Below are 24,786 nucleotides of genomic sequence, written 5' to 3' on the forward strand. Positions count from 1 at the left end.
ATACAAACCTCAGTTCACTTCTAGAAATCAGCAGTACACCTTGAAAAGAGTATTTCATATGTTTTAACGCAGATACAACGTATTTCTTAAATAAAACTTTAATATATCCATGCTAAAACTATTCAGTAATATGTAGATAATTTTAATAACATCAGACTAAGAACAATACCAAATAGATTCTAAAAAAGTATCTTGAGTAATATAAAAAGTAGAAATGATACTCAGTGGGAAGTACAAACAAGAAAACCAATTATAGGATATGAAAATAATAAAAAAAAAAATCCATGTGCATTCCATCTATAGAGTTGACCTCCCTACAAGCTCTTTCAGCACTACCTGAACTAAAATAAAAACATGAGTTGCTGTGTAATTTGAAATGAATGCATTTAATCCTAGAATGCATCGAGAAACAGCCTCTACTTTGGTTTTTTTTCTTTTTCTTTTTTTTTTTAAACGAAAGAAGGGGAGTTTTAGGCTAGGATTCCCCAAATACCAATTCTGTACCACTCTGACATAACCATTCTGGTACTGTTTAATCTCTTCCAGTTGTCCAGAGATAGGTGCTCTGGAGAGGAACACTCCAGTGCTGCACTTACACAGAACCTTATCAGCCGCTGAAAATAAATACACTCCTTGTGTAAATAAGTCATTGGCATTGTATTATTCACATCCCTCTCTGAAATCTCTATCTGCTTTTTCGTTGTCATGTCTGCCTTCAATCCTCTACATTTCTGGTTGCCACGTACTGGTGAGACATTTGTCAGTGTAATAGAGAAAACTGAATATTGCAAGAACGTTTAAACAGAACCTGTGACTGATGGATCAAGATGTTAAAATCATGTCAGATAGTTCTGAACTTGCTAATAGGGTTTTCAGAGGCACAGCAACTCATACAGACTCAGAAGGGGCTGGCAGCATTGAAGAAAGCTGGAGCTGATCAGAACAAAACAGGAAATCAGGGAAAACTGTGAAAGTTCCCAGTGCTCAACCCACAGCAAGCACAGCTGTAACTCCTTCAAGAAACTCAAGGCTTGGCAGTTTTAAACACTCAGCAGCTTTATAAACATGAACAAGTAATGCAAAGGCAGAACAAAACTATTCCTTTAAATCTTACTAACTCCAGAATATCACTGAATCTAATCAGTGGGTGCTCATGGTACCCGAAAAAGACCAGAGCTAACCTAAGTTATTCATGATATGGGTGTCCATCTAACCACCAACAAAGTGTCTGGGTCAGTAATGCTACATGTGTGGGTAAGCCAGAAGAGAATTAAAAATTGAATACTACAAATTGATAAATTTGATAAATTTGATAGTATTCAAACTTGAATACTACATTGATAAATGTTTACCTCGGAAGCTACTGGTGAGGAAGCGAGGATTTCAAAAGGACTGTTGTTCTCACAGTGTCTTTCTGGGTAACAGAATTGACTGTCAAAGATTTTACTAGCCCTTTACCTGCTTCTACCAAAAAATACATGAGACTGCTTATATTACTAGACAATAAGTGGATGACATTCTTCCCAATTACATGAACATATTCCTGAACAGGAGCAGCCGAAACTAGGAGGAGGTAGAGAAGGTCCTACTTTTTACTGATTTTGTAAGAAAATAAGTACTCCAGACATTAAACTACCCAGAGGTTTCAGATGTCATACCACATCTGTTTACTGAGGAAAAAACACCACAACAAAACCAAACAGAATTACGCAGTTCAAAGCAAAAAGTTTAGCAAAAGTCAAGGAGATTGAGATTTTAGAAATGTCATCTACACATTTCTCACTGTTATGAAGCCACCTGAAATTTGACTGGTAATCACTGCTCAAATAGCAAGAACCCACTGTACAACACGATCATCTCCTAAAGCACAGGCTCAATTTCTTCTAAGGACATCTAAGTTCTCTTGCTGACAGCTAGAATTTGCCCAAAAGTGAGCACAGAGGCTGCACTGCAGAACACATTCTGGCATGCTGGCCTTCAGGGAACACAGGAAGCAAAGTAAAAATTAATGAATTGCCAGTCAACAACATATACAGACATCCTGGAGGGAAAGCCCCTAAGTGCAAGGCAAGAAAATAAAATCCCACAGCACACCACAAATTTGTATCTCTAAGGGCAGCAAGACAACATGTATAGTGCTATGAAACATAACTAGAATCTCACATGAGCTCGCCAGAGACCTGTAAGACATGGTTTCCTCTTATTTCCTCTTGTTTCACCACAAACAAGGGCTTTATCCTTGTTTCATGGTCTCTTAGAACAGAAGACAATACTGCTGTATCCTGTTGCCACAGGCTATTGCCTAAGAACAGTCTTCCCTTGAGATGCTTCCTATGAACAACTCCTGCCGCTATACTAATCCCCTAAGTGGAAAGCATTCACAGATAATCACTGGTGCTTCCTGATCTCTTCGGTCACGCTACAGTATTACTGTTACACACCTCTATAGTTCTCACCAGCCTCTTGCTGCCTTTATGCCTCACACATTCCCCAAGCCTGCACAAAACAGACAGAAGACACTGCCTACTCAAGAGACTATTTTTCTAACAATTCTGCAGCATGAAAAGTGAGCACACACAATATCAAGCAGGGGAGATTCAGATTCATTGGTTTTCCAGTTCCCTCAGAGATCAACTCTAAACTACCTTGACCACAACTGCATTCTCCTCCCCACTGAAAGAGAACAACTCTCCAACACACATTCACCAATTCACTCTGTGTGCATAGAACTCACATGCTAGGGAAGCAAAAAAACACTTAAAAAACACAAGGTGATAATAAAAACTGTCACTCAAAGATGGTAATGAGCAAAATTTTTTGTTTAATAAAGGCATCAGATCCACATATAATGTAGACAAACTCTTTATTTTCCATACTTCCAACGAGAGCTAGCTCCCTGGCAGTGGGACTGGTGGCACTGCTTGTGTTAGTATGCACCAGGGCCAAAGAACACAGCATTAGAAGCAATCAAAGAAAATTCCAGATGCCAGCTTAGCATGTCACATGAAATGGAAAAAAAAAAGTAAATATAGTAATTTTTTTACTCAAATAATATAGAAATAGTTTACTTTTACATTCAGAGAAATGCCTTGTGTCCAAGACTTCCTTTGAAAAACATTATTTCTGGAGATTTAACCCAGTAGCTGTACCCCTTCAAAACAGATCTCAGTGCTTTCTCTTGACAAAAAGGAAGTCTGGTTTACCCATTTCTATGAGAAAAAAAAAATTCAATACTAATAATACTTGATTTTGCATACACAGAAGCATCAAGGAGACCTCCTTGACTAACATGCAGTAAATACCCATCCATAAAGTCATCTTCCCTGATTTACAGAAAGCCTCACCTCTGTCCCTGCACTCCCTCCTAGAATTACCACATCATGTTCAAGAGCCACAACCTGCTCAGATGAAGTGAACCTTGGTATCACAGAGGATACATCTCTGGCCACAATAGAAAGTACACCCTACACAGTTCAACGTATAATTCAGATGGTGTGAATTTCTTAAAGGTCTCACATGGTATGTCCATATTAAACATTTAGTTTGAATAAAGAATGAGCTTTTGAAGTGAACCTCCTGAAATCCTTGGCTGCCCAAGGAGCAGGCTGCCCAGAGACCAAGCAGTCTCTGAGGAGCAGTGCCAGATCCCTTTCTGATGAAACCAAATCAGAAGGTGCGCTCAATAAATGCACAGAGAATGGTCTGACTGCTAACGCTTGCTCAGTTTCAACTGTTGCACCTAAATCTTTAATTGAAGCTGCTTTCTTTTTTCTTAATTTACTTTAATTATATCATCAGATGGAAAAAACTCCATTGCAAGAAAAGGATTTTGTTTTGAAAGAAGTAAAAGTGATTGGCAATTAGAAGAGGAAAAAGTTTGGACAGTAAAACATTTTCCCTAATCCCAAAAGAAGACAAGAGATTATTTCATTAACCAAAACCCAAGGAAGCAGGTTTACAGATGGACTAAAATATGTCTCAACCCTGCAGAACTGAGAGCCCAAGGATAGCTTAATTAGAAGCAAAGACAAAATAGAGAGGACTGAACGGAACTTCAGGAAATTAACTTGCATACCACACCCACTAACAGGCCAAAAGTGAGAGTAACCACAAATTCCTCAACTGACACAGCACCTGGAGAGGGGGAACCAAAATTCAAATGCACCCAGTGCACTGGCAGCTCACACACCCAAAGCTTGTATATACCCAGCCTGAGATGTTACATATCAGCTGACCTCCAGCTACGCTTCCTGTGAGCACCAGCCAGGCTGGCCCCTGAATGCATCCAGATATGCCACTGAGGCTTCATCAGCAGCCCAGAACACCAGGCAGTGGCTCAGCAGGGTCCTATGGGCAGATCAGAAAAAGGTGTGTTTGAGTGTTGGGTGAAAAGCAGGAAGTGAAGCAAAAATGTACAAAAACTAATTACACAAAACCACCTATTTGATTTTGTACATATCAACCAATTTCATTGTTTTCCTTTCAGTGGGTGCCAGAGGCAGCAAACGATCTTCATTAAACAGAAATGCCTGAAGAAAACATTTTTTTAGTTGAGGAACAATGTGGATGACCAGTCCCATGGTACAACAGACAGCATTACTGAAGAAAAAGTGATGATGAATCTCACTCCCATTTAGTGCTACCGTTGGTTCGCTTGTTCACAGCAATTACATTGTTTATTAAATAACCAAAATGAAAGAAGACAGTAAAAATGAAGCAATTAGCTGAAGACCTTCTGAAATTATTTTAGGTTGTAGGTTAAGTTTTAGAAACTTACACACAGGACAAATGTTTTTGTCTGAAAATAATAGTTGGTTGTCCAGGCCATTTAATGGGCAAGAGGGGCAGCTATCCACAGCAAAGTGACCTGTCTCACCTGCTTGGCTCCCAGCCTGTGACACCTGGAAGGAAACACAGGTCTGCTTAACACCCACACAGAGCAGTAGAAATGCTCACCGACCACCTACAGCTCATGATCAGACTGGGCTCAGGTCATGTCCACTGAGAGCTGCTCTCATGCTCACACAGTTTCAGCCAGTGCTTACCAGCTGAAATTCACTCCCACATGGCCATGGCACTGCTCTCCCTCTACAGACAGCAGAACAGATCACGGGAAGAAAGATGCCTTAGATAGTAGCAAAACATTTGGTATACTGGCATTCACTGTGGAAGGAGGGGCAGAAGAGGGAAAGGAGCCTTCAGGGTGCATGGCACAACCAGAGAATACCACATTTCAAAGATAAAACATCTGTTTTAAAGGCCAGGGGCATCTCTTCTAAAAACAACCCAAACAAAAAAACCCCTAACATCGCAAAACCAACCACGAAACAAACAGACAAATAAAAAAAAACCTACCCAACCAATAAAAGCAACAGAAATCCTACCAAAACTACTGTATAACCCCAGATTTCAGAAAACTCTGGGGAGCAAGCTGGATGAAGTTAAGCGTCTCTGCCACTACTGACGTGAATAAGCCCTTACTTCCCCTAGACATGGAGTTTTAAGGGAAAGGAGAAAGCTCTCTCTCCTTAGCAGGCAGGTCTCACATCTCGCATCAAAGGCAGCAGACCAAGCATTAGGAAGAGGTGATGAAGTAAGAAGTCTCTGGGGTAGCATATGAGAATTGGAAATGACACTAACTCACATTGCCAGTGAGACTGGAACAGAATGAAATGCTTAGAAAGCAGTGAAGAATAGAAGGCAAAACAGGAGAGGAAAGGAAAACACACCTTTGAAGTACAACGTATATACAAAAAGGTATACATGGTAGAAGTAAATACACCAAGTGAGGTTACAAAAAAGCAAAATTAAGACAAAGAACAAGCAATGGTTTTCAAATTCAAACACGTTCCATGGAATGACATTCCAGCCCCATCGTGCCTGATGGATGTCACGTCCATCCACGTGGGCTATGCACACAAGCTCTGCAATAAACCTTGAGTTGCACCATATCAGTCAGGAATTCAGCTTTTATCCAGACACAGCTAGCTTTAATTAGAGTTACCAGAGCTTCACAAGCAGACATTGTGTCTTGGCCATCTCTAGTCTGAAGGAGAGAAAAGGCAAAGGAAATTACATATTTTGGATAAGTGTAAGATGCTAAATTCAGCCCCAAAAGGGAAGAACTTGACCAAGTATTTGTCCTTGGTAACAGTCTCCAGACTGGGTCAATGTACTACTTGGTCTGTTTTGGCCTTGTAATATGTTCCCTGTTGGATTTCTTATATATTGGAAAGATTGTTCTGCAGCATTTTAAAAATAATAATTGGGCTCTTGGCATTTATCTCTGAGAATTCTGGGGAACTTTCCTTTTGAGTTCTCAAAAATTCTTTCTAGAGCCCTTAAAGGGGCTATTATTACAATACACTGTGTTAGGACTTTATCTGATCTGTGGTTCTTGAGGAACAGGAATTACTTAGAGTTTCAGATTCGTGAGAGTACATTCACTACAGGATAAATATTGGACCATTTCAATAGCATTTCAAAAGGATACCTTTTATCTATAACATATTCTAAAAATGTACAGCTAGGAAGCAAAAACACAAACTTGTGGTTAGCTTATTACAACCACTTTTTAAACCATGCCTTATAAATTGAGTATTCTTGCTGTAAACACATCAACTACAAACTGTTGTACAACACAACAGTAAACAGTATGTTGCTTTGTATTGTGTAAGACCATTAATCACAGCACAGTCAAGCTGTTAAAGCAAAAAGAAGTCAACATCCTGATTGCTCCACAAAACCAATTACTGTGGATACTGTTGGATTAATAATTTTTGTGATTTGAGAAGGTTCATTAAAAATACTTCTGTACTCTTAACATATGTTTATATGTTTTCACCACCAAATTTCCAGTGCTTCAGGAAATCATTACTGGGAAAAATACTGTCATAAACACACTAGTTGGGAGGAGGGCATCAAGAGTTACCTCCCTGTTCCGGTCACTTAGAATCACAGAATCACGGAACTACCTGGGCTGGATGGTTCATCAAGTCCAACCATTATCCTAACCTGCCATGTACTACTAAACCATGTCCCTCAGCACCACATCTTTTAAATACCTTCAGGGATGGAGACTCTTCCACCTCTCTAGGCAGCTTGTTCCAATACCTAACAACCCTCTCTGTGAGGAAGTTTTTCCTAATATGCAGTATAAACCTCCCCTGACTTCCACCTACGTAACAAAACTCACTCTTACATGATACCTATTAAAGTACCAAAAGAATTATTCAGAATTATTGTACTCTAACACAGTATAGGGACAAGGCCATGAGGCACAACTGCCATGCACCATGGTAATACCAACCATGCAACCACTGTCATCTCTTCACAGGCCAAGGGATGTTCCTAATTTTCTTTCCTATACCAATTCACTGACCTTTACTGTTCTAAATGAATACACTCCTTAAAACTCAACAATCTCATCTGGAGTGTTGTGTTCAGTTCTGGGCTCCCTGGTACAAAAAAAGACAGGGATCTCTTGGAAAGAGTCCAGATGAGGGCTACAGAGATGATTAAAGGCCTGGAACATCTCCACTATGAGGACAGGCTGAATGAACTGGGACCGTTCAGCCTTGAGAAAAAACGACTGAGAGGGGATCTTATTAATGTTTATAAATATCTCAACTGTGGGACATGGGGGGAAATGGCCAGCCTCCTATCAATGGTCTGTGGAGACAGAACAAGGGACAATGGCTTCAAGTTGGAGCACAGGAAGTTCCGCACCAACATGCAGAAGAACTTTTTCCCAGTGGGGGAGACAGAGCCCTGGGACAGGCTGCCCAGGGAGGTGGTGGAGTCTCCTTCTCTGGAGATATTCAAGACCCATCTGGTCTCCTCCCTGTGTGACCTGTCCTAGGGAACCTGATTTGGCAGGGGGGTTGGACGCAATCTCTTGAAGTCCCTTCTAATCCCTACAATTCTGTGATTCTGTGAAATCCTTCAAGTCCTTCACTGTCACTCTTGAGTTGGCATGAGCCTTAATATAAAAACATCAGTGAGTCTTCACAAGTATATTTAAGCTGATCCCTTTTTGGACGCATTCAGAGTTGGGATGCAGGAATCCTCAGGAGGTTTCATTCACTCCATAGCTATGCTACCATACACCTTACAAAAAATAAGCTGCTCACATAATCCCTGCTCAAAGGTTCCCTTCACACCTTTTGCTCTTGACAACGTGGCAGCCACTTGCCATCTCCGAAACAAGGAACAGCCACCAAACTGCCAGCAAAAGAACACTGATTTAATTCAGGTTGTGATTTTACCAATTCTGTCTTGTCAGTAAGCTTTAATAATCAGCCCTAATAAGCCTAAAATGTTAATCTACTAGAAAGTACCTAGTTTTAACCTATAGATATTATTCACATTACAAGATTGTCTACAAGTCCCACCACAAAGTGGTTTCTGTTGTTCCAGACAGTGTAATTTGTGGCAAATAGAGTAAGCAAATAACAATAAGCAACCTCCTGTCCTAAAGGAGTTTAAAATCTTCAAAAAAAGCCCACACCGAAGCTGATATAGCTTAGGGAAGATTGTGAAGTTCCATCTTTCATTCAGCTGAGGGAAGTGGGATAGTGAAGTAGCAGAAGGAGGATGCTTTCTTCTGAGATGTTTCCAGAATGCTTTAGAAAACTCCCACGATCCCATTATCAGTTGTTCGTACCATAGGTGCACATGTACACACAGGCCCAAGTAGTAAAGGGTCTGGTCAACAAAGCAGGAGTATACAAATTGTAAGAATGGAAGCCTTTCTTTCACAACACTTAGAAGTCTTCCATCAGCTTTTTACCTTTCATCTCTCACCCCTCTGACACACAGCTCTCTGCAACAACCCGGCATTTCCCATCAGCCAATCAAAGAGGGAAGTGACTCAAATAGTGCCCCAGACACTGCTTGACAAGAAGGGCCACATCCAGCACAGCACATCAGGAGCACAGACAAAGGAGCCACACAGCTGGTCATGAAGAGAAAACGTAGGAGAAGGTATGGAGATAAAAAAATCCACCCTGCCTACAGCAATTCCTATTCTCTGTTAGAAACAAGACAAACAAATCTAGGCAGAAGTGAAGGACCAGACCTGAATACCTCCTTTAATAGAGGAAAAAATAGATTAACCAATCCCTCTCCCACCCAAAAAAACCTACGTGAAGGTAAATGAAGAAAGGACAGAAAGTACGTTTCATGAAAAAATGCTTCCTGGCAGCATCTAAATTTGAAATTGCTTTTGGGAATGACATCCTGGCTCCCAGCCTCGGGTGAGGATTCAATACTTCTAAACAAACACACATTTGGCATCTGTTTCTCCTCTCTTTTCATTCAATTCTGAAATAGCTGTAATTCCAGTACCCAGACCTAATAAACAAGCTTTACTACCTTCAGTCTCCACCTCTGTTCCTCATCTCTAAATTTTCCATTACATGTTAAAATGCACTTCCATAAATAGCCTGGCAAACAGAAGATACAAAGAGTCGCTTTCAAATGTACACCTCTGCAGGGCACCAGAACTAAGAACTGCATAGATCAGTGTTCAGATCATCTTCAGCCTTCAGGTAATCAACAGATTACAGATTGCAATACCCTTTGAGAATATTAACTATGACTATTTTGAAAACATATCATTTCCTATAAACCTGGTTTTGAAAGATAACCTACTCTGTTCTTTATTGTTACATTTATTCCAAAATTATAGGTATTAGAAAATATATTGTAAACATTGCTACATTTGTTTGGTATCAAGAAATATACCAGTCTAGTTGGCATACTATCTTAATTCAAAGGCTCTGCTTTTCAGAAAGCATTTCAAACAGGTAATTTTGGCTTCTTCAGGAGAATACAGAGCTTATAAAAATGCTATCAAGCAGCAGTGCTGTTCTCTGCACATGATCCAATGCAGGTAGCTGGCACTACCACATTTCTCAAACATTTCTGAAGTATCACATACAGCGATGTTTGCACACTTCTCACACTCCTGAGATGGGGCCACTTGTGTTTCCTCTGAAATGGTGTAATCAAGTGTGCTTCCAAGTGCCTGTCCCAGCCACTCCCCAGTCCCAGCTTCAAGCAAGGCTCAAAGCCGTTCCACCCTTTCCAGCCCAGACTTATGTAGAAAGAAAACCTAGGAGCAGAGATCAAAAAGAAACCATGATGTTATCCAAACAGAACACAACTCCAGTTTATGATGTGACACACATTCAGGGTCAGGTTAGCTACCTCTGATGACTCCTCTGTGCATAAAGAGTAAATGGCAGCTCGGGGGAGAAATAAAATGCCCTGTACTGCTCTGAATATATACTGAAAAAAAAGAACGATGTTACAAAATACAGCACCTCACAGAAAACTAAAAATGTTCATTTCAGAAATGTAAAACTGTATATAAGATGCTAACACATTTTAAAAATTAATTTTTAAGAAATCATGATTTCAACCTAACTTATTTGAAAAGCAGAGAATTACAAATCTACTTCTAAAGTGTTCAAAACAATTATGTTTGAAGCAGACTACTTCTACTACAAGTCAGCCTCATGCTAAGAAAATGACCAATACAATAAAAATCCAGTACACTTAGATTCTAGTCAAATATACAGAATGACCAGTACATATCACCACTGACAGTCTGGTACATGTCGTCACCAAAGACATTTGATTTCGGTTGAGCTCAGAATATTTATGGTAGCCTTGAGAATGCAGGAAGTTCTTTAAAACAAATACCATACAAAATTTGGATCAGTAACAAAAAATGAAAACATTTTGAAAGAATGACAAAACATAGGGGAAAAGAGCTATTGTGCAGCCAAGAGTTTCAAAACCAAACACCCACTCATAACTGGCAACGTTTAAGTCCTAGAGAACAAAAATGCCTGCCCAGAAATGACATGTGAACTGAAGGCTAAAATGTGAGTCACAGGGAGAAGAGGTGAAAAATGCTTACCTCTGAATAGAAAAAGAAGCAATGGATCTAATGAGGGATGCCACTGCTCCAACTTTAGCAGCTTCCACTGCTCCCTGTAATCTGTACTGCACAGTTTTGCCGTAAGTGATGAAAGGTTCATTGTAGACAACAATCTTTCCCTTGGCCTCGTGAGCTCTTCTGTGCAGTTCATCAAATGAGGACACCACTATGACTTCCGCTGTAACTCCTGAAAGAAAATGTTACAGCCGTTTTAGCACTGCTTCCCCACAACTCTCCCACAGCCAGCTCAAACTGACAGAAAGCATGGACTGCACACAACACAGGATATCAGATTTAACAATGTAAAATGCTTCATCGGGGGTTGGTGCTAAATAGGTCTCATAGCACCCTGAATAAGTACACACAGTTCTGTAAACCATGCTATCATGTTGGTATTAAAACATATCTTGAAGGGCAAGAAGGATACGCAGAGGGAAGCGTGTTCTCTGCATGTGCTTGAATGCCTCGCTGCAACCATTTATAGCACATAAACATTTGCAAAAGCTGCCTATGGGATTAATAAAAGGATAGCAATCTTTTAATGGAATTGTTTTGATGTGTTGCTAAAGAACTTAGCTTAACATAAAGCAACTGGAAGCACATCTTTTTAGACTGAACACTTACAAAATTATTTAATCCATAAATGGAACAAAATTAGAGCTTTACAGTTTGAACAAATTTTTCAGTATGCTTATAATTAAAAAAAAAAAAAGAAAAATCTTCATGTTTAATTCAGGATTACATCACAGTACTACTGGATTTCCCTGAGAGTAATCCCAGGAGCCCATCTTTCCCAGTTATGACCCAGAGAACACAGGCGGGTCCTTCTGCAGAACTACTCACACGTGCTCTGTTAGATCCCACCCAGCCCTTTGTTTCTAATAGTTGGAATAGTTTTAAATTTCTGTACTATCTTGCTTGAAAAAACAAAGGGTTTTATAGATAAGTAGTCTTTCCCCAAACCAGAGAATCCTTCTAACTTTCTAGAACATTAATTGAGGAACTATATTTCAAATTATTTAAGCAGTAATTCATTAAAATGACCACTGTGCTTACGACTTAGTGTTGTTGACTGGTTGCAGAGGTAAACAGAAACTACTTTACAACATGGGCTGGTACTTTTCTTCTAAATACAGAAATAGTAATGAATGCCTTAAATTCTACTGTTTACGTTTCACCTAAATGCCACAAAACACATCAGCATAAACCAAAACTAATAGCAAATATCTAGCAGGGATTTGTCAAAGAAGCCAAGCTATCATGCTTTTAGGAAGAACATATTTCTCACTGAAAGTGCTCTTTTTTATTTTGTTTTCTTTTGTGTTTAAGAATTATTATAAATACATGAGAAGAGCTGATAGAAAAACAGGAAGATCATCTCTCCCAGCACCAGTGTATCCAGACTCATGGCTTCTTTAAGATCAAACTATAGTATACATCAAAACCTTAAAGAAACTCATTCCCACACAAAAGTTTGTTTCCGTAAGAATGCACAGCTAAGAGGGCAAGAGACATCTCCTGTTACAGCAAAAGCCCGTGATTTTTAGCTACAGAACTAACCTTGTGTGAAAGGTGCAAAAATTTACCTGAATAATTTTTCAGATACTGAACTTTATAGAAAGAGGCACAGGGAGCCAAACCAGAGAATCACCTTCAAATTTCACTAGTTTTTGGCAGGGTAGGTGAGCATGCTAACAGACTCCATCTGCTTCTAATGAACTGCAGGTTCAGCTGCCTACCTAAGGAGCATCCCTGCGACAGGATCAGTTTGGGTATGGAACTGTGCCGCTGGAAATAAAGCCAGGTATCTGAAAAATTTCATTTTCCACAAGAAAAGTCATGGTCTCAGTATGTGGATACTGCAATCCATATTTCATATTTGCTCTCCCCAGTGCTCTGCTTGGATCGTGCTGCAGGCACTGGAAGGGCACATGTTGTATTAGTGCTTGTTTGTCAAGGGAAGCGAGGAGTGTAAGTCTTCTTGGCATTACTTTACTGTGTTAATGAACAAACACCAACTCTGGATGATTTTTAAAGACTGCTACAGACAGGTAGCAACTATCTATAATCCCTGAGAAATATCATGGAGAAGGATATTTATGGTCCTCCCTAAATGACAGGCCTCAGGAGTTTGTACAGCAAGCTTTGTGGGAATTCAAGCGAAGGAAAGAACACAGAGCCGTGAACTCCAGCTGAGTATCTCTACTTTTGAATGTTCCCAAAGAATCTAAATAAAGCCGCTCTTTGACAAAACAAAACAAAAGGTTCTCTCTGCAAGTTTAACTTAATGGCACTCTTTACTCTTCTGACCAATTCAACACCTCATTTGCATTTTAGTCCCATTTTATACCATTTCAATCTCATCTACTGAAGTGACATGATCAATACTTATCTTAAATATGTGGACACACAAACAAACCACCCTAAGACCTCTGGTGCAAAGGGAGAAATGAAACAAAACACCCAACAGTTTACCATTTTAGGGGGAATGAGTTATTCCTTTCAAAAATGGGAAATGCCTCACCTACTGAGCCTTTAAGCAAATTAACCAAACTCTGCCCCTTGCATCTCCTATCAATTCACTGTGTCATTGCTCTGCTTCCCATGTTGAAAGCTGTTCTATTTCTTTCTTACTCCTGTTGTTACCTGATGCAGAGCTTCACTGCGTGTTATTGAACAGAAGTCTTCAGAAAACCCACGCAAGGAGGGAGCTGGACTGCCTGCTTACCTAAGCAAGATATAAAGATTATAACCCACACAGTCCAAGAAATTAATAGAGTATTTGGGGAATTAGCTAAGTAAAGGGCATAAAGTGTAGAAGACAGAGTTACAAACTTGGCTGACTATATGAAGCTGAAGACTATTTATTTGTCTCACCATGTGAAACATTATACACATTGTTGGGTTGGGCCAGTAAGCAAAAGAATCTATGTAGTACTATGGGTTTCCTCTCATTACAGTAAATTGTATCCTGTCATTTCTGGTAAGCACAGGAAGGGTGTTAATGGTGAAAACTAGCAGGCAACTTACAATTACCAATGAAATTATGTACTACAAAGTCCTCTGTACACAGAAATGTACATTTCTACCTGAACGTTTGGATATGCCACAACTTTGACAATTACGTTGCCTGCTGAAAGAAATGGCAGGGTATGCATTGGCAAAGTCTGAATTCCACCACAAGCAGGATGAAGCAAGACTACAGTTTCTCCTTACTGCAGAAAGTTCTATTTTATATGTGTGTGTATATATGTATAGATGTAAAAGCACCTGTAAATCAGCCATCTGCAACACTGCCATGTATCAGAAGTCTGATTCTTGGCATGGACAGTTCTGTCTGGAGAGTCACCTCTCAGCACTTCCTTACCTGCCAGCAGCCACACCAGAGGTAGTTCAGTTCAAAGGAAATTAATTCCCCACAAGGTAACTTAACCAAGATAAAATACAGCAAACATTTAAGCAACTTATTATCTGGAGCTATACATCTGTCGGTGTTACTAAAAGGTCACTGAGAAGAGTAAGGCAAAATTATCAGATTTCAAAACCTATTTAATTGCCACTAAAACATCATGGAAACTTCATTCAGAATATTGCTGCTGTTCCTGGCCACATCAGAGCAAGACATGACAAGACTTTACCATATTAAGTATCAGGAATTCCTGAGATTTGGGAACCAAGTCTACATTGTTTTTTATTTATTACTATCCTAGAAACAAGTCATAAATACACAGAAATCCATCCTAGTTGCAATCAAATGCCACATTAAAAGAATTTATCAAAGCCAGAAAGAAATATCACTTGCATGCTGTTTCATCTTACTGGACACTAATTTCCTGATTATTTAATTACAGCCTTAGTCTTTTTTTTACCAGTCTCATTTTTGTCATCCAGTTAATAGCAACAGTCCCTCAGAGATCTAGTTAAAAAAGCAAATGCTGCCATCATTAATTTGACAATAGATTTTTTAATAACAGCAAGTTAACAACTCACCCCTACGTATCTTCCAAATTTAATTCACTTCAAACTGCGTTAGCACAGGAATTATTAATTCTCTTACAAATCACACTAGGTTACAGCAATGCTTCTGATCCACATCACTGGAGCTGCCACTGTCATATCATCTGACAAGCAAGTCAATTTTTGCTTATAACAATTAAAATAAGTTATTTTTCCATCTAGACACCACAAAGCTGAGAATTACATTGACAAAGTCTCTGTCAGTCTTCCCTAGGTGTTATTATTAGGGCTGGAGCACCTCTCCTATGAAGACAGACTGATAGAGGTGGGCTTGTTCGGCCTGAAAAGGCTCTGGGGAGACCTTATAGTGGCCTTCCAGTATATAAAGGGGCCACAGGAAAGTGGCAGAGGAGCTGTTTACAGGGGCAAGAAGTGATAGAACAAGAGGTGATGGCATTAAACTGAAGGAGGGCAGATTTAGATTAGGTATTAGGAATAAATTTTCCCTGTGAGGGTGGTGAGGCCCTGGCACAGGCTGCCCAGAGAAGCTGTGGCAGCCTCCTCCCTGGCAGGGTCCAAGGCCAGGTTGGATGGGGCTTTGGGCAACCTGGTCTAGTGGAGGGTGTCCCTGCCCATGGCAGAGGGATAAAACTGGATGGGCTTTGAGGTCCCTACCAACTCAAACCACTCTGTGATTCTATGACTTAATTATTTTGCATCCTCATCATAAAATAATGTCTTGATATGTCAGGCGGTAGGTAAACAATGCACCCAACTGTTCTGGTACTGACAGAGATTTTTGAAAATAAGAAAGAACATATCCAAAACATTCCCTGGCCTCTGCAGTCATGAGAGCAAGAGGGAGCCAGAGTGCTACCTCCACATCTGAACCAGGCATCACGACACCAGGACCAGGAGGAGATCAAGACACTTCTTCCTGGTTGGAAGAAGACAAAGAAAGAACAGGAGCAGCAGCACACCACCAGAGCAGTTCATGAATTCTACCTGATGATCACAGCCCTGCCCTGCAGCCCAGCGACATCAGACCATGTGGATTTCCTCATGGATGCCATTTTTTGGATTTCTCCATTTCCACCACAAAGATAACAGCCTGGAAGCTGCTACATCAAGGTATACTGCATTCTGTGCCAAACCTATGCACACACAGATAGAAGCCCCAAGCTTTTCTGACCTTAGTCTGATTAATCCAGTTGTCCTGCAGACTAGCTCATCTCTCCAAGATCAAAGTACCATACCTCTGCTTGCCCATTTGCAAGGTAGCTCCTTCCACAGAGTTACAGAAAATCAACAATTTATTTTATTCTGTGGGTCACAGGAAAGAGCTGTACAAAGTAAGTTATAATGTAGCAGCTGGGATGTGCAGTTCTCTGGGAAAAATGGCCCTCTTGGACCCTGGATGCCACATCACTCTGCACAGAAACAGTCAGTGTGCCAGGATTAATACTCCTGGATGAGGATGTAAGAAAATGCAGTATGAAACAGGGAAAAAGTTATATGTGTCTGGAGATAGGGAAGAAAGGGAGTTATTAGAACAAGTCAAAGAAAAGAAGGTTTTGAGGAGCAGAAGGAAAAGGGAAATTTATTCTTGAACACTATGTAGTATTTAGCTTCAAAATCCTCTAAAAATCATCCCAAATACATTTTTCCCCTCAGTTTCTATCTTACTTCTTCTAAAAACACACTGCTTCTCAGCTCTCCCAGGAATTAGTTCAGCTTTCCCCCAGTGCCCCACATAATTCCAGAAGATTTTCAGAAAAACAAACCCAAATTCTGGGCTCATAATGAACTCATCAAATTAAGGCCTGGTGTCAGGCTGATAGGCTCCCATCATCACCTTTTTTTTTTTCCCCCCTCTCAAATATTATCAGCAGGTAGTGAAAATTTAAAATACTTTAACACCTAGAAACACCTTTGGTCTATCAACACATACCAATATGTATTGATATAAGAATTAGAATATGAAGAAAAGATTCATTTTAGGGGACCTGTGAAATTAAGAAGAGGGCTTTTATCAGGAAGAAAGATTTTGTAAAATCTGAATATACTTCTGGAAAATGTGACCTCACCTACTCTGTGGAACAGCAAAGAGAATTACTTCATGAAACTAAAATTACAGAGGAGAGTTAGCCAAAAGGATATGAGGCTATCCAGCTCTGATGCATAGCTGAGGCTAAACGTCTTACTCCCTTCTTTAAGAACACAGAAAAATAAACACTATGTAATAGCTACATTTTTGACAAATATTATACAATTTCCAGTGAGTATTGGCTCTCATTAGAACAGTTTGGTTTCAGTAACATGTAGCTTACTGTGCAGCAGTAAATCCTAGCAGCGAGGGGGATGGACCCGACCCCCAGCATGAAGCTTTGGAGGCCAAAAAAAGCAGAGCAACAGGTCCAGTTCTCCCAGAAGCAGCCTTGTAGGGGACACAGGCTTGCTATGCAGTGTCTGGGGAGAATCAGGCACAGGAGCATGGGATCCAGAAAAGCCCGTTTTGGAGCACACAGGTGCCCAAGGTAGGAAGTACCAAGGCAACCATTCCCTCTTTAGCGAGTCCAGGTGCCAGTCACTGCAGGCTGTTCCCAAGGAGGGAAGGTGGCAGTGCCACCCAGCTGCACACGCTTCCCCCACCCATGAAGAACATCATGTTCAAATTCTGCCTCTGTCAGTGAGAGGCAGGAGCTTCAGCCTGGGAGGTAACCACCCTCAACTGAGCAACACTGAAAAGTGCAAAGACCTGAAAATTCAATTTTTCGCTGCTGCCAATCTGTACAGTTCACATGAACATTCATTAAAGCAGTGACTGGAAGCCATGTCCTTCCCAGACAGCACGTCCACCTCAAAGCCACACAGCTACTCCTACTCTCTACATCTATTAATGGCCACTGAACCAACTTTTGTCCCAGATGCTGGGCCACTGAACACCACAGCGTCTGAGGTCCTTCATGGACGTCATCTTTTACATTCCAAGAAAAACAGCAGCATAATTATCATACCACAAGCAGTGCTGCTCTAAGTAATAATAAACAACCCAGGCACCCAAAACTGAGGGTCATGGTCTCAAGATGTGAATCCAGTGAAGGCAGGAGGGCTGGGCTGTCCACTGCGCTCTCAGGCCTGAGAGTCTCTCGACCCCGTTTTCAGCACTGAACCCCTACTCAAAGGGGTACCAAAGTCCCTCCAGAAGGATCTCCCCCTCTCTCAGTAGGTCAGTGGACAAACAAGCTGCTGGTAATTCAAGGGTAATTCTGATACACATTAAAATTAACTTTTTTGTTAATCCAGGTGAATTCCCAAATCCATTTCACCCCGAGAAACAAAAAAGGAGGGTCAAGAAGGAGGGTCCAACACTGTCAATACATCAGCCAGGACTGGGGCCAAACCACTTTGTTCAGCGGCGTCCTGGGCTCAGAAAAGACTGTGAGCCTATGGCAACAGCACACGCCATCACACTTTGAGATGTACATTATCCCCATTTTATAAATAACAGGCTGGAACTATTTTCATCTATATTCTAAGTGGCAAAACTCCCACCACCTTCTATAAGAGCAAGACTGGACCAAATGTTGTTGATAGTTAAACAAAAAAACCACACAAAAACTTGGGAAAAGTCTGCCAATGCACCATCTTTGTATTTATATTATTTCAGTTTTGCTGCAACAAACAGTACATAGAAACAAACCAGAGACTGTTCCTTTTTTGAGAAGACATTTCAGGCAGCCTGCATTCTGGGGTTGGTTCTACTTGTCAGTATTTCTTTAAAATGAAAGGGCAGAGTCACCCATCAGGAAAAGAGTGCATTTTAAAACACATGCAAAAAATATGAATTCTTTGATACTTTATGGTCAAACATCTGCTGAACTACTACTTTCCTGCAATTACGGGATTCTCAAAGCAACAATTATATCTATTTTCCTCAGATTTTGGGGGATATAATCAGTACTACCAGAAATCAACACAGCCTCTCTCTCTATATATATATCTGTATGTTTTGCCAATGTTGAAACACTGGAAATGAGACAAGGACATTGACTAAATATGGTAAACCTCCAGTTTGTCAGCCCCCTAAACCCAGCACTTTCTAACATTCAATCCCGTTTGTTACTGAGGAATCCACTTCTTCGAGGCAAGATTTTCAATCTCCTCTGACTTCTGGAAAACCAGGTCACTCTGTTTCATGTTCCTCATCTCCCTGATGCCAAGACAGGCATGAAAGTCACTCCCTCCTCGTAAGAAGATCAAAAGAAGTGAAAACTTTCTCTTTGACCCAACACCTCCAAATCTTGGGATACACTGAAAGGGAAAACATTTTCTTTCTTATTTAATAAAAAAAAAATCTTCCCTTTTCTTGGTGCCGCTTTTTGCTATGTAAATCAAACAATCTGAAAACATGACATCCTGGCCCACTGCCCAGTCCTGGAGAAGAAAATTGGGAAATGAGTATTTTATCCATAAAATCATAAGGTACCGAAAAGCCTCCTGCACATCATCAGAACTGTTCCAACCTCAAGTGAGCCAACCAGCTCTTCACCAAAGTCATATCTGAGCCAAAGTGGGCAAATCCCAGCAATGGGCAAAGCTGCATCCACATCCCTTAAGGTTTTCTACCCCATATAGCATAGACAACCTGCAGGAAGAGACACTCCTTTTATCCTGGAGTCAATGCTGGCCTGGGCTCCACAGTTAAAATACTCCTGTTCCTGCCTGAAAGGGTCATGGATTTTTTTCCACACACTTGCATGGTATATGCTGAAATGGAAAGTGAGCCACTCCAGCAGATACTCTGACCACTGGGCCACTCTTAGGAAACACTGGTTTGAATTTCCATGAACAGAAGGAAAAATAAATCCTGAATTTCCAGCATTCAAAGCCAGGGTTCTAACCACTGTTACACTATTGCCATGTTAATTAGGAACACTTCAGAGCATGAGTTGGGAGAGCTGAGCTCCAGGAGGAGCTCTGAGGACACCAGGGCCACTGAGTACAGCACAAAGCACTAAGCACATCCAGAGAGAAGAAAGCTTTCAAAGTTTCTTATTTTCTTAGCTCATTGGTCTCAAGCCGAGGGGTACACAACAGGTAAGGAAGAATACAAGCCATAACTGAGAGAATGAGAAAGCAAGAAATGCTCCCTTGTATCTCTTACTGGGACAATAGCCAGATTTGTCAAGCTGACATCAGAAAGCCAGGCCCCGGCCTTCAACATATCCCTCTGGCAAAGCTTGGCACAGCAGCAGCAGATCTCCTGGTTTGATCCCACTCAGTAACAGCAGCACAACATCAGGAGAAGCAGCATCAAGCATCCCATATTGATTACAGGATGACTCACACTCTCATAGCTTCTTGGCTAAAAAAACGGAATCAGAACTGCTGATATTTCTTCACTAAGGGAAACTGCTCAAATATTTCTGATGTGACTCAGGGCAGCTGCCTATCCCTGTTTCCTACGAACATGACATGGTGGCAATTGCTGGTTAAAGCAGAGAGAGCAGATCTGAGAATTAATTCCTCAGAAGTGATGAGGTGGTGGTTATAATTAATCCAACCCCACATTTTTAACTCCGTGGTTGGGATGAGTGTGAGTTTGAGGACAACTACCTGAAGGGAAGTTGTAGAGAGGTGGGCAATGGTGTCTTCAGCCAGGTGACAGGACAAGGGGAAATGGCATGAAGCTGTGCCAGGGCAGGTTTAGACTGGATATTAGAAGAAAATTTTTTACTGAAAGAGTTGTCAGGGCCTGGAACAGGCTGCTCAGGGAGGTGGTTAAGTCACCTTCCCTGGATGTGTTCAAAAAAAAGTGTGGATGAGGTACTTAGGGATATGGTTTAGCATAGGATGGGAATGGTTGGACTCAATCTTCAAAGGTCTCTTCCAACCTTGTGATTCTGTGATTCTGTGACAGGGGCTTTTCTGAGCAGCACACCTCACAATTCTCTCACCCAGAGAGGCTGGTGACAAGTGGGTCTCGCCAGGCACTTCCGTCAGCCAGGTGGCCAGTCCAGCAATTGGAAGAACAAGAGCCAGGAGCTCACCAGGGACCAGCTACCCCACATAACCTCCTCAAGCAGGAAAATCTGTCACAGCTTGCAGAAAGCAAGAACGAGACCAGCAGAAATTGTACCAGCCACGAACAGCAGGACAGACTTAGTCAGAAGGTAAGTAATTTAATCAAAAGGATTCCACCAAGTGTGAAGAACTGCCCACTCTCCCGAGAGATCTCACTGCCATGCAGTCTTCTAGTGCCAACACATGCACCTCTTCAGAAGCATGGCAGATCTCAGAGGAAAGTGAAGAGATGAGGAAGAATAACATGGGTTTTGAGTCATTACTCAGTATAAACCAATGCTGGATAATACAATCTTCCCTAACAAGACATCACCAGCCACAGCACTAGCCCAACCATTCAGTTGTCAGTACAAGATCTTTACAGAATAAAAAGGATGGCACAATTAGCCTCTGTGAGCATTTTCAATATGAAAATTCAGTATCTCTCTACATGAAAAAAAAAAAGAAATCGAGGAATAAGAAAGAGAAGTGAAAAACTGACTTCTTTGGATGTGAAAATGTTTGCCAAGTTTAAATTGCAGGTTCTCTTTGCAGGTTCAGTAACACTTGCTCAACACCAAAAATGCCATTTTAATTTTAGCTTCCTTTTTAGGAAGCTTGGAATAGGACTGGAAAGGATACAATTTAAGCTGTAGGTTTAACCTTTGCTGTAAGTATTCGCCTATGAAAGTACTAAGTCTTAGACATATCACAGGACAGAAAGATACTCGTAATGGTTTTAGATGATTTGCATTTTAGGCATGTGGTTGCCTCAATATGACAGAAATACCTTAAATGAAATTTACAGTAGCAACTTCTCAAACCAAATAAGATTTATTCCAAACATATCTTATATTACTCATTTTTACTTTGTTGTGTTTTGATGGTCTGTGTATTTTGTCTAAAAAAACCCAGCTTTTTACATTGTCTCATTTCAGACAGAAGAAAGCCCACTATCATAAAATAATTAAAAATCATTAAAAATATGAGTATCATGTTGCCTTTTATTTCCTAAACTAAATTTATTTTATATAAAGGAATAAGAATCACAGATTCATAGAACATTTAGGAGTTGGAAGGGACCTCAAAAGATCACCTAGTCCAACCCCCCTGCCAGAGCAGGATCATCTAGACTAAATCACACAGGACAGCATCCAGGTGGGTTTGGAATGTCTCCAGAGAAGGAGACTCCACAACCTCTCTGGGCAGCCTGTCCCAGTGCTCCCTGACCCTCACAGTGAAAAAGTTCCTCCCTATATTCACACGGAACTTCCTCTGCTCCAGCTTGCACCCACTGCCCCTTTTCCTATCACTGGCCATCACTGAGAAGAGCCTGGCTCCATCCTCCTGACTCACCCTTCACATATTTATAAACATTAATAAGGTCAACCCTCAAGTCTCTTCTTCAAGCTGAACAGGCCCAGCTCTCTCAGCCTTTCCTCATAAGGAAGGTGTTCTACTCTTTAAATCATCTCTGTGGCTCTGCACTGGACTCTTGCAAGGAGTAATATGTCCTTCTTGAACTGAGTGGTCCAGAACTGGACACAATATTCCAGGTGCGGTCTCAAAAAAAAATAAAGGAATGCTTTTGAAGCAGTGCAGGAATGAGTCCATCATTATTTATGGCAAGCAGTCACAGAAGAAGGCTGTCATCCATACTTCAAACAGCACCCTGAAAAAGCATCACATGTACAAAAAGAAACTCATATGAATCATTTTGTTTGCAAGCAAGTTAATATTTTGGGGCTCTAAACATCTGAACAAATCAATCTTGTCCCCAAAGTTGCAGATCACACATGATCCACTAAAAACCAACACAGAATTCAGGACAGGTGAGCACGAGACAGCGAGAGGAGGGAGGAGGTGGGGGGAAGGAATATAGAAACAGGTACCAATTGCCATGCTTAGGAAGGAGCTGGCACTTTCCAAGCTCAGCATGAGATTCTCCTCCTCTTCCTGCTGTCTTGGTTTTGTTGCCAGAGTGAAGTGCTGAGCTTGGCAGGAAACAGCATGTCAAGAGAAGCAGAAATCACATGACATCTCAACACCCCATGGAGAACATCTCCGGCCAAAGTGAAAAGGGCAGGCAAGAAAACCCGAGATCATGGCAACAGGTTGCCCACCGACCTCAGTGGAGGAGCAGCATCTTTACAAATGACGTTCAGGAGCATGAAACAAAAGGGTATAGATTTAATGGAGATTTAATGGACTCTAATTTTACAAGCTGGTTCAATCTAACTGAATTAAGCCAAACTGCATCATTCACAACCACATCACACAGAACAGACCCAGAAAAATTACTTCTTGCCTTGCAGAACTACTACAGCAGGAAGCAAATTTGAGCTTTTCCATTGAAAGAAGTTGATGTGAGGAGTATAGTACAGTCTAATGTTTAAAAGCAAGTGCTGCTTAATTCCAAAAGGAAGAGTTACCTCTTGGAGGAGTCGCAATACTGCTCCCAAGTCCCAAAATAGAAATGTTGTGTTTCCTTGGTTCCAGCATCATGGCAAACTCCTCTCCTCTTTCCCAGTGTGGTACTTTCACAGGCTCCAGGTGCACATTTTCCAGCCCATCTTCCTGCAGGGCACTGAACATATACTTGATGGCTGCATCTAGATTTTTTGAACCGCTGAGTCTAGGTCCTATGGTATCAGCAAAAGCTGCTAATCTTTCATAGGATCTGTTCTGAGCTTTCCCATGAACAGCGAGCTCTATGATAGCTTTGGCAATATCAGTATAGCCAGCTATCTCATTTTTAATGTCTTCAAATGTTCTCGGGTAACTGTCACTTCTTCTCAAAGATTTCCCAGCATACTGTGGTAACAAATTCAGGAAAAATATTAATAGATACTTCATTTTTTCCCCGTTTTTTCTTTTCCACAGATGGCCTGCTGGAAAGACAAAAAGAAAAAAAAAATTAAAATCATCCAGCTATCAGCAATACTTTTGTGTTATTTGGATTGGCAGACAGACCAAAGTGAAAAGAAATCCATTTGTCATGAAAACGCTTTGATCAGAACTGGCAGGAAAGTAAACTCAGCTTGGAGACACAATTATTGAAAGCAAATGAAAAAGATACTTAGACAACTGGACACAACCTTTGTTGTGGTCTTAAGAAACATCCTTGGAATGCTGCATCTCTTTATACAATCACATCCTTCACCAAATCAAAATCCAGGGCAGCTCCCATCCAGGAGGAGCTTTGCATCTCTTTTCTGTTAGAAGCAGGATTTGCCAGAAGTGCCAAATCAAATGTCAACACAAAACATCTGGACAAAAACATTTCTTAAACCATTCATGAATAAAAGTGTTTCTTAATCTCAATCTTCATAATCAGGAAAGGACTTTCTATTGCACTAGAAGGATGTGAGAGCAATTTCGACCTGATGGCCCTAGGAATAAAGTATTAATTTCTTCATTGCATAAATCCATGACAACCAGAGAAACACAATTTCTTACTGACCGCTGCAACTCTTAAAGACTGACTTCAGCAGCACCGTAGAGAGGTGCAGCACCAGGGGTGCTGATCCTGTGTTGAATACCAAAAGTTATCTTTGTTAATGCTTTGTGTTCTATCCATCTTACTGTTAAAAGTTCTGCTTTTCAACATCTTAAAAAAATTCAGTCCCATGAAAGCAACAGTTTGTCTATACTATTAATTGAAGTGACAAAAAACCAAAATCTGGAATCAGTTGAAATAGTTGCAAAGCTCTTTCATACCATAGGAAGTATAATTATCCAAACCCAAAATATAAAGGTCTTTATTGATATACATAAAAGGAAATGTGATTGTTTCAATTTTCCTTTGAATT

At 40.7% G+C, this 24,786-nt stretch overlaps 1 protein-coding gene across 1 annotated transcript in view; it reads right to left on the reverse strand.

Moving 5' to 3' along the window:
- The window catches only part of CPQ (carboxypeptidase Q), a 131,984-nt gene extending 108,126 nt beyond the window's left edge, over positions 1-23,858 (reverse strand). Inside the window, exons 1-2 of the mRNA XM_084260219.1 lie at positions 23,407-23,858; positions 10,931-11,138 (exon numbers count right to left, since the gene is read on the reverse strand). Of these exons, the coding sequence (XP_084116345.1) occupies positions 10,931-11,138; positions 23,407-23,830 (632 nt within the window). The 5' untranslated portion in view covers positions 23,831-23,858. The remainder of the gene's footprint in view (positions 1-10,930; positions 11,139-23,406) is intronic.
- Between the last annotated feature and the right edge of the window lie 928 nt (positions 23,859-24,786).

Source organism: Gallinula chloropus (genome assembly GCF_964237585.1).
Source record: "Gallinula chloropus genome assembly, chromosome: 2".
Taxonomy (NCBI): Eukaryota; Metazoa; Chordata; class Aves; order Gruiformes; family Rallidae; genus Gallinula; species Gallinula chloropus.